Source organism: Podarcis bocagei (assembly GCF_964188305.1).
Source record: "Podarcis bocagei genome assembly, chromosome: Z".
In the NCBI taxonomy this organism is placed as follows: Eukaryota; Metazoa; Chordata; class Lepidosauria; order Squamata; family Lacertidae; genus Podarcis; species Podarcis bocagei.
The window spans coordinates 19,101,381-19,115,628 of record NC_138140.1 but is presented as its reverse complement, the minus strand read 5'-3'; the positions used below and the strand labels follow the sequence as shown (position 1 = coordinate 19,115,628).

General features: G+C 43.3%; 1 protein-coding gene across 3 annotated transcripts in view; it reads right to left on the bottom strand.

Annotated features, from left to right (window-relative positions):
- The window catches only part of COL5A1 (collagen type V alpha 1 chain), a 183,019-nt gene that overhangs the window by 23,219 nt on the left and 145,552 nt on the right, over window positions 1–14,248 (bottom strand). For all 3 annotated transcript variants that reach the window (XM_081178653.1, XM_081178655.1, XM_081178654.1), the window contains exons 39-51: window positions 12,797–12,904; window positions 12,281–12,370; window positions 11,637–11,690; window positions 10,438–10,545; window positions 7,700–7,807; window positions 7,008–7,061; window positions 5,715–5,768; window positions 4,988–5,095; window positions 4,833–4,886; window positions 4,621–4,728; window positions 3,579–3,632; window positions 2,608–2,715; window positions 1,634–1,687 (exon numbers count right to left, since the gene is read on the bottom strand). In XM_081178653.1, coding sequence (XP_081034779.1) covers window positions 1,634–1,687; window positions 2,608–2,715; window positions 3,579–3,632; window positions 4,621–4,728; window positions 4,833–4,886; window positions 4,988–5,095; window positions 5,715–5,768; window positions 7,008–7,061; window positions 7,700–7,807; window positions 10,438–10,545; window positions 11,637–11,690; window positions 12,281–12,370; window positions 12,797–12,904 — 1,062 coding nt within the window. The remainder of the gene's footprint in view (window positions 1–1,633; window positions 1,688–2,607; window positions 2,716–3,578; window positions 3,633–4,620; window positions 4,729–4,832; window positions 4,887–4,987; window positions 5,096–5,714; window positions 5,769–7,007; window positions 7,062–7,699; window positions 7,808–10,437; window positions 10,546–11,636; window positions 11,691–12,280; window positions 12,371–12,796; window positions 12,905–14,248) is intronic.

Here is a 14,248-nt window from a genome sequence, read left to right as displayed (position 1 = left end):
AGAGTTTCATATCTTGCAAATACATTGCAAAAGCAAAGATTATAAAATATATGCATGTTTATTGGACAGCAATAAAAATGGTTGATTGTGTTCAGTGTTGAAATGGGTTTTGCATTCAGAAAGCCCTAGTTTTAAGATAATTGTTGACCACAACTAATTCCACCTCTACTGCTTACCTAGTGATCTCTCAAGGATAGAAGGACATATCTTATTCCTCTTTAGACTTGCAGTTTTAAAAAAGTCATGTTTATCTCTGAAAAACTGGTCCCAAGGGGGTGATGCAGACACCTCAGACTTTGAATCTTTTGGGGTGGCTGTTTCTGATTGATTTGGCCAAAGAATCTCATGGCTGGCACCTACCTACTAAATTTGATTTTATCCAGCAATGTTCATGAATATTTGATATGTACTGCATAAATATAAGCCTTGTAATCCTTTGTGGGATATATTTTATGCTACTCATTCTTTTACAAGTTTTTATATTATTATTGTTGTGTTTCTACTCATCTTGCCTCTATGTCCATTTTGATGGTGTTTAGTTTGGTGATATGCTTAGTTTGATGTCTCGTTTGTTATATTTGCACATCTTATTAAATAATCCCTTTAAAAGGATACGATAGATAACAGAGGCTTGGGTAAATAAGAAAGGCAGAATCATAAACCCGCCACGATTTCACTGGTGAAAATGAAACCATTTTTTGCCTGAGTAAGTGGGGTGGAATTTGGCAACAAGGCTTGGTGGATGAAGGCGGAACAGTGTTGTCTGTACTCAAATGACTCACAAGCAGAGATGTCAGAAAAATTCCAAAGCAAAAAGCAACAGGAGTGGAAACTTACAATGTTTGCTTATTTGTTCCATACCCAGGACAGAAATCAGCCCAAAGAATATGATCAGAATCTACTGCAGTTGTTGCTTTCAGTGGCGTAGCGTGGGGGGTGCAGGGGGGGCCGGCCGCACCGGGCGCAACATCTGGGGGTTAGGGGGCGCAAATCCACGGGTTAGGGGGCGCAAATCCACGGGCTAGGGGGTGCAAATTACTTGCCTTGCCCCGGGTGCTGACAACCCACGCTACGCCACTGGTTGCTTTGCAGGGGGTTGGACTAGATAGTGCTTTGGCTCCCTTCCAAATGCTATGATTTTATGCTTTTCATGGATGTCCCTTTCCTCATTTGCATTGTTTTTCCTTTGTATTAAAATGAGCATGGTGGAATAGTGTAGCGACCATTACATAATTGATTATTTAAATTACACATTTTGCCACAGCAGACAGTGAGGCAAATAATGTTGTTTTTCGGCGGAAGACGAACGGCAGTGAAACGGAAACAGCATTGCATTCAACGGATACATGGCAGAACAGAAAATGATGGCTTCTCACATCCCTACTACCTGCTCTGCTCATTACAAGGGAAAATGTCCTCTGTGACCTTCATTTCCCTCCCCTGCAGTAAGGCTACAGAGGCAGTTGAGTAAAAATGAAAGTTAAGTCTTTGATTCTATGCACGCTTACAAGAAAGTCCGTTCCACCAAACCCACCGGGACCTACTTCTGAATATTGCACTGTGAGGCATATTTCAAAGAGGAAACTAGGAGGAGGAAGTTATGCAAATTAACAGCTTCATAATTGGTACTTACGGCTGGGCCAGGTTCGCCTGGAGGTCCCGGATCACCAGGAAAACCAACCGGACCCTACAAAAAAAATAAAAATGTGCAGAATGAAACCATGTAAATCTACAGTTCCTGGGTGGGCATCTTACAAAGAATGTAAACTGAAACCTGATTCAGTTTACATTCCACTGATGCCACTGATTCAGCAGCACACAGGGTTGTATCAAATATTAGATCTCAGTTGTTAATTCATTTTAACAATATTAAAAACATGTATTTATATTTATTTCATAAAATTTATACACCACTTGGTTGTTAAAAAACTAACAAATCCTCATAGTGGTTTACAAAGAGAATAAAGCAACAAAGTCATCCATGTTTACATTCAAATGATAAAATCAGCAATAAATTAAAAGCAGATTATAACGCACATTAACATTCAATGTTTCTGGACAGTCTTGCCTAAACAAAAATGTTTCTAGCAGGTGCCAAAAAAGCATATGGCAAATGCCAACGATGTCAATAGGCAGGGAGCTTCAAAGTGTAGGTGCTACCATACCGAAAGACTGATTTCTTACAAATGTGAAACAGGTATTATGTAATGGTGCCAGTCAATTGAAAATCAATGGAAATTACTCACTTAAGCCCAGTGATTTTAATGGGCCTACTAACATTGGGCTAACACTGGATACAACCCACAGACATCTAGAGCCAATCCAAGGATGTACAGAACACACCCAGCTCCATGCAACAGCTGTGGTTTCAGTTACTCAAACGGTATCAGAACATGAGGCCACCACTCAAGTTTGCAAACTGAGACTCGATTCATCAAAAATTGATTAATGAAACTGAAGCAAAAGCAACCCTTACGAGTGATTGTTCCAGAATACACTGCAAACGCAATTCTTGATTGGCCAAGATCAGTCAGTTATGTAGATATGGGGAAAGCTGTCCTCCTTTTGGGGATCACGGCCTATGGAATCCACGTGGGGGCTACTTACAGGGCTACCTTTGGGTCCATCATCACCCGGGGGGCCTTTGGGTCCTGCGGGGCCAGCAGCACCTGAGGGGCCCGCTTCTCCCTTTTCCCCTCTCTCGCCTTTAGGACCCTGAAAATGGAAGAGAAGAGATCACATTAGGCACAAACTCCTTGAAACACCTGCCACTTCAGTTAAAGGTAATACACAGAATCCCTAAGGAAATGATGAAAAGGATCATCCTCAACTCAGCATCTTTATTATTATTATTATTATTATTATTATTATTATTATTATTATTATTCCTAATCCCCTCCCCATCAGAAATGCCTTGGTCCTCAGTAAAGACAAGTAGTAATTGCTTCTTCTTTTTCTGAAAGACTTCCTCTCCTCACGGCAAAAGACTTCATTAAAGTAAATAGAAGAAATCAATACAATAAAAACAACAGAAGTCCACAAAAGCAGCACAGTATATCTGGGACTTAATATCAGGTGGGCAGAGTAGTTAAGGCCATCCGGAAAGGCAAATCTGATATTGTGAGATGGAGAGGCTACCCTGCGTATCTGCATGTAAGGTAAAATCCCACCAAACAGCATATTTTTCAGTCCTCCTGGCCTTTGGCAACACATAACTGATGAGTTATCTTTTCAGTTAATGTGGGCTCTGGTTTGCTGGAGGTTTTTACGCAGAGGAATCTCTTAGGGATTCTTTAACTGGGATTCTTGCACTGCAGAGGGTTGGACTAAATGACCCCTGGGATCCCTTCCAATTCTACAATTCTGTGATTCTATTAATTACTTATTCTACAGTAACACAGTAATGTCCTGTATGTCCCATTATCGTGCCTATAGCAGAAAAGTGGATTGGGTTGCTATTGAGGTTATATGAACCACACACTGAAAACTTTAGAAAGGACAACTTCAAAGCCTCAGCACCATTTCATACCATCTTATTTCCAAACATAGTCATTTTTATAAGAAGATAAAGGCCTTACCGGGGGTCCACCGTCTCCAGGCAAGCCAGGTTCTCCAGATTCTCCAGGTTCACCCTGTAAAAATTGTAGGTCAGGACCATGAAATATAGCCATGCCCTTTGCTTTTGATATTGGGAAGAGCTGTACTCTAGCCCTCACCACTGACCTTCCTACCCCACCTGTTCTCCTTTCTCTGACAATCCTGGAGCTCAAACCTCCACCCAGTGGCCTGTATGACCTCACTCTGCAGGAGCCACTCTGGGTATTTTAGAAACCAAACTTCCTAACCCCTCAGACCACAAGCGTGCCTGATTCCATGGTGGCATAAAAGCATAAGAAGAGACTTCTGGGTCATGCCAGCGGCCCAACTAGTCCAGTGCCCTGTCCTCACAGTGGCCAACGCATTACGGGAAGCTCACAAGCAGGAACTAAGAGGAAGAGCAGTTCCCCTTCTGTGGTTTCCAGCAACTGGTATTCAGAAGCATGGCTGCCTCCGACCATGGAGGCAGATCATAGCTATCTCTTGCATGACCACCAAGAGCTGAAAAGAGCAGTGGCGTAGCGTGGGTTGTCAGCACCCGGGGCAAGGCAAGTAATTTGCGCCCCCTAACCCATGGATTTGTGCCCCCTAACCCGTGGATTTGCGCCCCCTAACCCTAACCCCCAGATGTTGAGCCCGGTGCGGCTGGCCCCCCCTGCACCCCCCATGCTACGCCACTGGAAAAGAGGAATCTAGCAACTGTCTTGTCTAGCTTAAAGGTTTAAGTAGCAGAGGATGCTTGAGCAGATTCTCAATCTCCTTGCCGTGCACAGTTCCACCCTTTGATGGTTAAATGGTCCCCTGATGGCCTCTTGGTGAGAGGAACCGCTCAAAACACTGGAGCTAACCATACTCTTGGCTTTCCTTCAGATGTCTCTCCCTTTGAGCTATAGCCTAGGCAAGGTCCATCGCTTGCCTGACTTTACCTATATCCAGGTAACAACACTGCTCAGATGCTCATCTCCTCCTCTCAAATCCCACCCCAAAGGACTTGGGCATAGAGATGAGCCAAAGATAGGTTACCTTCTCACCGACAGATCCAGGATTTCCAATCCCACCTGGTGGACCTTGAGGCCCATCTGCTCCTGGGGCCCCAGATGGACCTCTCGGCCCTGGAGGCCCTGGAGGACCCTGGAGGATAGGAAAAAAGAGACATTTAATTGGTGAACAAGTCAACCTTTTGACATAAGCAGACTACGGCAATAGCAACACTTCAGGGAAAATGGGAACCTTACCATTTGGCCAACATCACCTGTTTCGCCCTTCTCACCAGGAGGTCCTGGTAAGCCCTGTGGAACAGTGTCAGAAGAGTGAGTAGAGCATCTGAATCACACATTTCTTTCCTTTCCCTTCCTCCCATAAATCTCCTTTAACTTGTTTTGGAAATTACCTGCAACCCCACAGGTCCTGGAGGGCCAGGGAATCCTCTTGGTCCTTCGTCCCCTTTCTGACCAAAGAGACCCTGCTGTCCTCGAGGGCCAGGCTCACCATCAGCTCCCTAAAAAACACCCCCCAAAAACCCAACCAAAATGGATGAGGGGATGGAGTAAATCCCTGATGAAGGACATGGTTGGAACTTTTTCAGATCATGAAGGAAGGACAGATTTCAGCACAGCAAATTTACCCTACTGTGGCTGCCATCTCAAAATGGAGCATGTTTCATTTGGATGGCTGGTAACTGGTGGAAGAGAGAACCTTAAGGAAATGAGTCTCTCCTCTTTTTGTTTCTACAGTCATGTCCCCACCCAGGGCTTGATTTCGGGGTGGCCTTTGAGGTGTTGTGGGCTCCAATTCCCACCACCCCTGATCATTGAATATGTTGACTTTTGGGAGTTGTGGTCCAAAAACATCTGGATGTCACCACATTGGCTACCCCTGCTTTAATTTTGAGGAGAAAGGGCTGTGAGGTCCCAACTCAGCCTGAAGCCAGAAGACCAGATCCTTTAATCCTAGGAAACAGGTTGTGACTTTTCAGTGGTAGAGGAAGGCACTCTGAACATGATCAGAGACTATGATCTTCACATATTCAAGGATTCCTCAAATGAAGTCCAGTACAGTTCCCATATAAGTGAAGTTTGACAAGATATTGGATGATTTAAAATAGTAGCCATACTTACAGCTGGACCTGGTTGACCAATTGGGCCCTGTGGACCAGTAGGGCCTGGTGGACCCTGGAAAAAAAGAGATGCATGCTCAGTGCAATGATCAAGGGGATAGCAAGCTGCCTACCTGCAAACGACATGTAATTGATTATGTTCTCCCCCACACTGCGTTTCCTTTTCATTGAAACAAACAGGGTGGAATGAAGTAATAACAAGATAACCAAATTACATAATAATGCCAGGTTCAGTGGAAGATGAACACAAGGAAATGAAATTCAGGTTTGGTAGCAAAATGAAAAGAATGCTGCATGAGACCATTATTATTATTATATACTTCTTTATACTCCGCCTTTTCCCATGACAGTTCTCAAGGCAGCTTACAGATAAAAACAAGAACTACTAAAAACATATTACAAAAACCATAATTAAAAAACAATTATACACTGATAGAATTAGAACTATATACATATATAAAATCAGTTTAAACCATACCAATAATTACAATAAAAACAGCTTGGCACCAGCTCTTTAATTAAGAGCAGGCAGATCTCTAAAGCCTACTGGCAAAGGGAAGTCTTCACCTGCCAACAGAATGAGGAGGGAGCCAGTCTGGCTTCTCTAAGGAGGGAGTTCCAAAGTCTGGGAGCAGCCACCAAGAAGGCCCTCTCCTACATCCCCACCAAGTGGCCCTACGAGGGTGGCAGGACCAAGAGAAGGGCCTCCCCTGAAGATCTCAAAACCTGGGCAGGTTTGGTTGAGGGAATACCATCTTTCAGGTACAGGTGTAAGAGAAATCAATAAGGTTTGGCTTCAGGATTAAGGATAATGAACTTAGTGCTGGCCAACAACAAGAGAGAATGTGATATGGAATAAGGATGAGGGTGATATTTGGTGATTCATGTACTGCTTTAGCAACACAAAACAAAGCTGTGCAAAAATGTTTTAACATGAATAACCTCAGACTGCAGGAGAGCTAAATAACTGCTACACAAACTGAATCTAAAAGGTGAAAAACTATTTCTGCAACATTGCTTTGGACACTCTGTAGTATTCCACTACATCTGAGGAAGTTAGTCTCTGTGATTTGCAATGACAATGACTATATCCATACTGTGCACTTTGTAGTGTGTTCAGAGAACTCTGGATCTCAAGAGTTCAGGGACCTCTCCCAGATACTTGGAATAAAGAGGAGCATCAGGTGAAGAACAAAAGTTGTCCTGTGGTTTGATTCCCACAGGGAACAGAAAATAATACCTTTTTACATCGCCACTTGCAACAACCCACCTCAAGAGGAAAACCACACCTTACCTGTTCCCCTTTGTCACCTTTACTTCCCTTCTGTCCTGGTTCACCAATTTCACCCTATCCAACAAGGGGAGAACACAAACAGCATTATATTTTGTTAGAGCAATCAATGAAGTTTGGTTTCAGGATTAAGGATATTGAGCATTGCTCTGGTCAGCAATTGATAAGGGTTACGTGTGTGAGGGTGGCATTAGCTTGGTTCATATCCTGCACTAGTTGTGCAAAAACACTCTATCATGTATAACCACAGCTTGCCACATAATGCTAAGAAAGCTGATTTTAAAAGGGCAAACTGATTATAGTAACTTGTTGAAACTTTTTTGCAACTTTTGTTAATTTTCCAGTATATTTGCTTGTTATGTGTCAACCACTGATTTAATCCTTTGCACTCTGTACAATGTTCAGAGTACCCTTGGTACAGATGGACAAGGTGACTCTCCAGACATGCACATCAGAAAACAAAGGGATACCCTGGTGTATGTTTCAAATGATTATCTTGTGGGCTCATTTCCACAACAATGTAGGGCAATCCCTCTGTAAAACGCAGGTTAAACAAAACCCAGTAAGAACATTAGCAAGGAGAGGAGGATATCCTTCACTGGATACATGCTAGATTGATAATTGATTAGTGGCAGGTTTTGCTAACCTGATTATTTGGGGGGTGGCAGGGGGTGGTATTGGGAAATGTCTCCTACCTTGTCTCCATCTTCCCCTGGTGGTCCAACAGGCCCTGCTGGGCCAGGTAGCCCAACTGGACCTTGGATACCATCACGACCAGCTGGTCCTTGAGGGCCTTTTTCACCCTAAGAAAGGTTAGAGGAGGAGGAGAAATCAAAATCCCAGATCAAATTCCTCTCCACTATATTGACACGTGTAACTTGCTCATTTTAAAACAAGCCTAACTCCAATCCTTGTTCTGAGAAATAAAAAATAAAGTAAGATGATGATGGTGATACCCCACCCATCTGGCTGGGCTGCTTCCAACACATATAAGAATATAACAAAACGTCAAAAATTAATAACTCTCTAGTTGTCTCTACCTCAAGAAGATGAGGAGGAGATCTATATCAGAGAGTAAGTAATGAGCTCAGGCAGGATGGATCTCCCCTTCCATCAATGTGCAACTAAAGCTTTTTTTTTCCTTTAAAAAAATATATCATATATTAAGAAAGCACATATATCAGCAGCTTTATACAGAGTGAAACCCACTGGTCCATCTCTCAGTATTGTCTACCCTGACGGGCAGCACCTCTCCAGGATTTCAGGCACAGTATATTCACAGCTGCACCTGGAGTTGCCACCAGGAACTGAACCTGAATGTGATGTGAAGTACCACTGACCCAAGACGCTGAATAACAATACAGGAAGGTGCCTTATGTTGAGTCAGAAATCAGGGATGGGGAAACCTTTGGCTCTCCAGTTGTTGTTTGACACCAACTCCCAGCAGCCCTTGCTGCCAGAATGAACAGGGATGATGCGAGTTAATGTACAGCAACATCTGGAGGGCCAAATGTGCTGCATTCCTATTCTACAATGTCTTATCGGATTATATCCATGGTTTCAGGCAAGGAGTGTTTTCCCTAGCCCTGCCTGGAGAAACCAGTGGGGATCGAACATGGGGCCTTCTGCATGCAAGGCAGATTCTCTGCCACTGAGCCATGGCCCTTCCCTAAACACAAAGTAAGGTTTTAGTCCTTATAGTTCTCAAGAAAAGGCTGAATTAATTTGGAATATAGGAAGCTGCCTTACTCAGACTGCTGGTCCGTCTGGCTCAGGATTGTCTACACTGACTGACCACAGGCAGTCTTCAGGGTTCCAGGCAGGGGGTGTTCCCAGCCTTACAAGTGGGGATTGAAAGTGGGACATTCTGCGTGAAAAGCAGATGCTCTGCCACTGGGCTGAAGCCTTCCGCAGTGGAAATATTCCGCCATACATCCTAGCCGAGGTGCTATATTTCAGTGGGCAGACTTTTAGCTTCAAATGTTACTGATGCTTCGTATTGACTGGAGAAGAAATACTGCAAACTTTGAAATTAGCTTTGCTTCTTCAGTTGCCATTTCTGCATTGCATAGGGTTGGACTAGATTGCCCTTTGGGTCTTTTCCAACTCTAGACTTCTAAGGCTTTATCATTCTTATGAGTTGCTGTTTCAAAGCATTTCCTTTACTTGAAGGCCTAGATTTAGAGTGTGAGCAGAGAGAGGTAGTTGCCCTGCGCTCCCTCCCCCTGCCTGCAACAGGATGAATGTTTGATGTTTCTCTCCTTTCCAAGAGCATCACTTCATCCTCTCCCTTGAATTCCAGGCGCTCTCTGCAGTAACCAATCTGGCATCAGATAAACTACCCATTTCAGCTCTCTGAAAACATTACATATATAAACGCTACGGTGCAGACGTCTGCGACACAGCTCGGAGAGGGAGATTAGTGCCTCAGGCCTGGCTGCCATCTTTCAAAAACTCTACACCAACACTCAGTTCGAGGTGGCGGGCAGGCAGGAGGGAAAAGGCCTTACTGAGGCTGTGTTTTCCATGCCTCTGAAAGTCACAAGCTGTGTGTGGTGGGAAAGAAGAGAGAGAGATCATCATGGCCCAGAGTGGAGTGGAAAGGAAAGCAAGAATAATAATGATATTCTCCTGTAAGAAGGGTCATCAACCATCAACATCAACACCTACCCACCCATTCTGCCCAGTGGTACATCCCCAGTGACTGGGAGCCAGGAGATACACTGCTACTGAACATGGAAGCTCTCTATTGAATTATCATACCTTTAAAACACACACACACACACACACACACACACACACACACACACACAGGCTTCTCCCCCACGCATCTCACCACATTACATGTTTAGATGGTTGATCCAAGTTTTAATCTTGCTTAGCCTATTGTGATTTTAACTTTTTGAAAGCCTTAAACTATCGTTCATCTTTTCTTACTGTTTTGTCTTTTTTTGTAAGCTCATTTTGAGGCTGTTGTCTTTTTAAGATCAATCAGTGTATAAATGATATGAAAATAAATAAATATATAACCCAACGTTACAGGCTATTTTGCTGAATTCTGCTGAGATTGCATTATTTGCGAGTTCAATGGGCCCTGTCCCATTTCTCTTTAATGTTCAATGTTTTATTATTTTTTGTATATGCTGGTACAAATAATAAAATTATTATTATTACTCAGAGTAGATCCACTCGCTCAGGTCTGCTCATTCTCATTGGCCTACACCAAGCAGAACTTAGGGCATGACCCTTTCAACTCAGAGTTACATCCCTAAAAAAAATATTGCCATTCTAAACAATTTAGCTTTGATTCCTGCATTGCAGGGAGTTCACTCCAAGTCTAAAATTCTATTCTTCTAACTAACCACTTGCATCACTTGCAGGATCAGACTACCCTAGCCCCACCCACTGACCGTGATCTGAATGTAAGACTTACCGGGGTCCCTTTCTCACCAGCAGGGCCAGGTGGCCCTTGTGGTCCAGGCCGCCCTGGCAGACCGATGGGGCCGGCTGAGCCAGCAGGACCTCGCTCACCAGGAGAGCCCTGGATGAGAGGATGGAGAGAGGGTTGGTGGACATTCAACAACAAGACAAAGGCTGCTATGAAACCATCAAAAATAATTTGAGTGTGAACAGCATTTGCTAACTTCAGGTTCAGTGATCTCTTTCAGGCTGCTTGCAGACCTGGAGCCCTCTTTAGTGAGGGGATGGGGACCAGAGCATAAGAGCACTCTTCCCTCCTGTGGCTTCCAGCAACTGGTACTTAGAAGCATTACTGCATCCAACTGTGGAGGTAGAACATAAGAAGATCTCTTCTGGATCAGGCCAGTGACCATCTAGTCCAGTTCCCTGTTCTCACAGTGGCCAACCAGATGTCAGTGAGAATCCTGAGCAAAAGAGCACTCTCTTGTTTCCTGTGGTTTCCAGCAACTGTTATTCAAAGTATTACTGCCTCTGACTGTGTAAACAGAGCATTGAAGGTTCAAACTCTGTATGAGACAATTGCATATTCCTGCATTGCAGGGGGTTGGACTAGAATGATCCTCAGGGACCCTTCTAATTCTACAATTTTCTATGCTTTTATGCTTCTAACAACTACTAGTTCTCAAAATAGAAAAATTAACATCCATAAACAATGTATAACGGCTTTTTAAACATCATACTGATGTTTCCATTACATTGAGATCAATGTCAGTTGTTACCTACATGATGTAAAAAGTTACCTAGCTTACATTAAGTAGTGGATAGTGAGACTAATAACATCGTATTGGGAAGAAACTGAACTGCAGCAGCATGTAAACAGGAGTGATTGTGACAAATGCAGGTCAAAACCAAAATCACAGCCTCGTTACACCCTCTACATAAGGGCTACTCTTCCAGCTTCCTAATGGGTCAACATACTGCTGGCTCTCAAACAAGCATAGAACCCCACTTTATGTAGAATTAATACAGGAAATCCAGTCCTACCAAAGAACCCAGGGCCAGACACCAGATGCCACAGTTTAGGTGCAGCAATCTGCTTTGATGAGAAGATAAGCAAACCAAGAACTGAACAGTCTGCAGCATTTCTAAGGTGGAAGAATTTGGCTGTTGGCAAATGTGAAGATTCAAGGCAATTCTAAGTTTTGTACTTACTGCTGGGCCTGGGGGTCCAGGAGGTCCTTCATTGCCCTTCAATCCCACAGGTCCCTGCAGGCAAGAAGATGGGAGAGAAAGAGGAGAAAGGTCACCCAAATGGAAAATTAGCAGATGACCAATCAGGCTTTTGTTAGGGGAAGTCAACTGTGTACCAGTGCTTTTTAAAAAACCATTTAAGAGAGAAATATGCAGGCACCCTCAAGAAATATTTAAATGATGTTTTTGGCTATCTGACCTCAGCCTTTGATATAACCAACAAAGCTATGCTCTGGCTCAAATTATGGAAGCTAGGGATGGATAGTCGACTGGTGACCATAATTAATAACCTGTGCACTGGAAATACAATGTAAGTTAGAGCAGACAGACAATGTCAGCGGTCAGCTGTACAGTCAACAAATGTGTAAGGCTTGCAGGCCCCTTTTTTGGTTATCATATATGTGAATGATATCATTGTCCACTCATCCAATAAAGCTACCCTTCCAGCATTCCCAGGCTCACAGAAAAGGAACATATTGATGTACACCAATTATATGGTTCTGTCATCTCAGACTCAAACTGGTATGCAGAAACTATTAAAATTGTTTGGGGGAAATTAGCAGAAGGCACACCGTGATGCTTCCAACGTAAGTCCTGTTACTTACGATTGGACCAGGAAGACCCCTATCTCCTGGGAATCCTCTCAGACCAGATGGACCATCTTTTCCAGGAAGGCCAGCAGGACCCGGGTCACCCTGCAAGGAAAGGTTCAAGGTTCAGAATTGGAAGGAGAAACTCATTGCTTATTTGCACAGTTGGATTTTTTTTTAAACAAAAGTTTTGTTGTTAACATTCTGTTTATAATGTGAGGATTCAAATGTTAAGAACAGAAATTAGCAAAATAAAAATAATTAACAAAATGTATTTTAAAAAACAACAAAGCAAGAGGCATTTTTTAAAAAGCAATTCCTATTCCTTGGGCCATTTTTTTTAAAGTTTCTTGATTTAACAGAGAGAGAGAAATCAAATTGATGGGGGACATCATTAAGATCTCCCCTATGGTCAATACAGACCAATCCTATCTGGGGAGGGGCTATAGCTCAGGGGTAAGTAGAGCATCTGTTTTGCATGCAGAAGGTCTCGCTCAGGTTCAATCCTTGATTGCATCAAAACAGACTCACCTTTGTTCCTTCCTTTCCAGCTAACCCAGGAAGTCCTTGTTCACCTGGAGGTCCAGGGGGCCCTGGATGGCCACGCTCACCCATTGGACCAGTTTCCCCAGTAGGACCCTACGAGGAAAGCGCAGAGAGTAATTAAGTGCACAGAAGGAGACACTTCTTTTCCATACGACACTGAAAGCAAGAACAACACATGCAAAAATACCGGAACAGGAGAGAGGGAGCTTGATCTGAGAGGTATATCAAGTTCTGTGGTTTAGCAAGAATAAGTAAGTCCCAAGTGCTGCAACCTTTTCACATCTATAAAAGTCTGTGCATATTTGTATATTCTGCCTAAGGACTGGGATTGTTTTAAATAGTTATGCAATCTGCAACTGAATGAATGAATACATCTATGTACATCTTGGTGGTCCTGACCTTTCTGCTCCCTTAGCCACTCTCAGACCAGTGGAGAGGGAGCAACAGCACTGAAAGGGCCTATCCACTTTTCCATTTGTCCCAAGTTTTCTACTGCTTGTTGCAGTGCAGATTAGTATTGCCACAAGTTTTGTCTGGGATTCTGGGTCCTCATGCCACACCTTCCTCCACAACTATTCAAGGAGGCACCTGTGGAAGCTCACAATATCCTGCCCATCACTGTTCCACTTTTCTTCCTTCTTAACCACCCCTTTCTCTGCCCCCTTGTGCCACAGCACTGCAGTGCATGCCCTGCTTTACTGTTGCTCTTTTTCAGAGGTCCTTGAAGTCCATTTTGTTTCTGTGCCCATGTTCACAAGCAAATAATAATAATAATAATAATAATAATAATAATAATAATAATAGAAAATATTGCCACTTCTCTGAAACTCCCAAGGGGAAGTCCAACAAGAACAAGTTAAAAATAGACTGCAATTTGATTAATATTAAAGGAAGACCACTCACATAGCCCATAATATAAACATTTAAGGTGTCAACAGCACAGGGTGCTGACCGCTGCTGCAGCCAAGGAATGGGGGGCTACGTGGATGGTTTACATTCCCCTGTTACTCCCCATTTTTGCATTGCGGTCACACATCTGATACTATTGGCACTGGAAAGGGAAGCTGCTTTCGCTCACACACACGTACACATATATTTGAAATGCCCACATGAGCGCAAAAGGGGAACCCTTTTGCTAAAAAAAATAGTGTAGGGCAGAGAACCAGAAGTGCACATCAAGAGGCTCTTGAGACAACTGGAAATTTTTACACAAGGCATGGGCGGAGACAGAAGGGGGGAGGTGAAAGAGGAACACCTACACAAGGTGTCACAAGGGAAAGTGTGTGTTTTTCCATTCAGGAGCCCCCCAAGAAGGAATGGATCAGAAGAACAACCAATTTCTAATTGGGTTTTAATGGGTATTTCGTTTGTTCTGTAAAAAAAAACCCAATTTTTGGTAAAAACAACAACAACGACGGTTTTTGCATTTCTGCATTG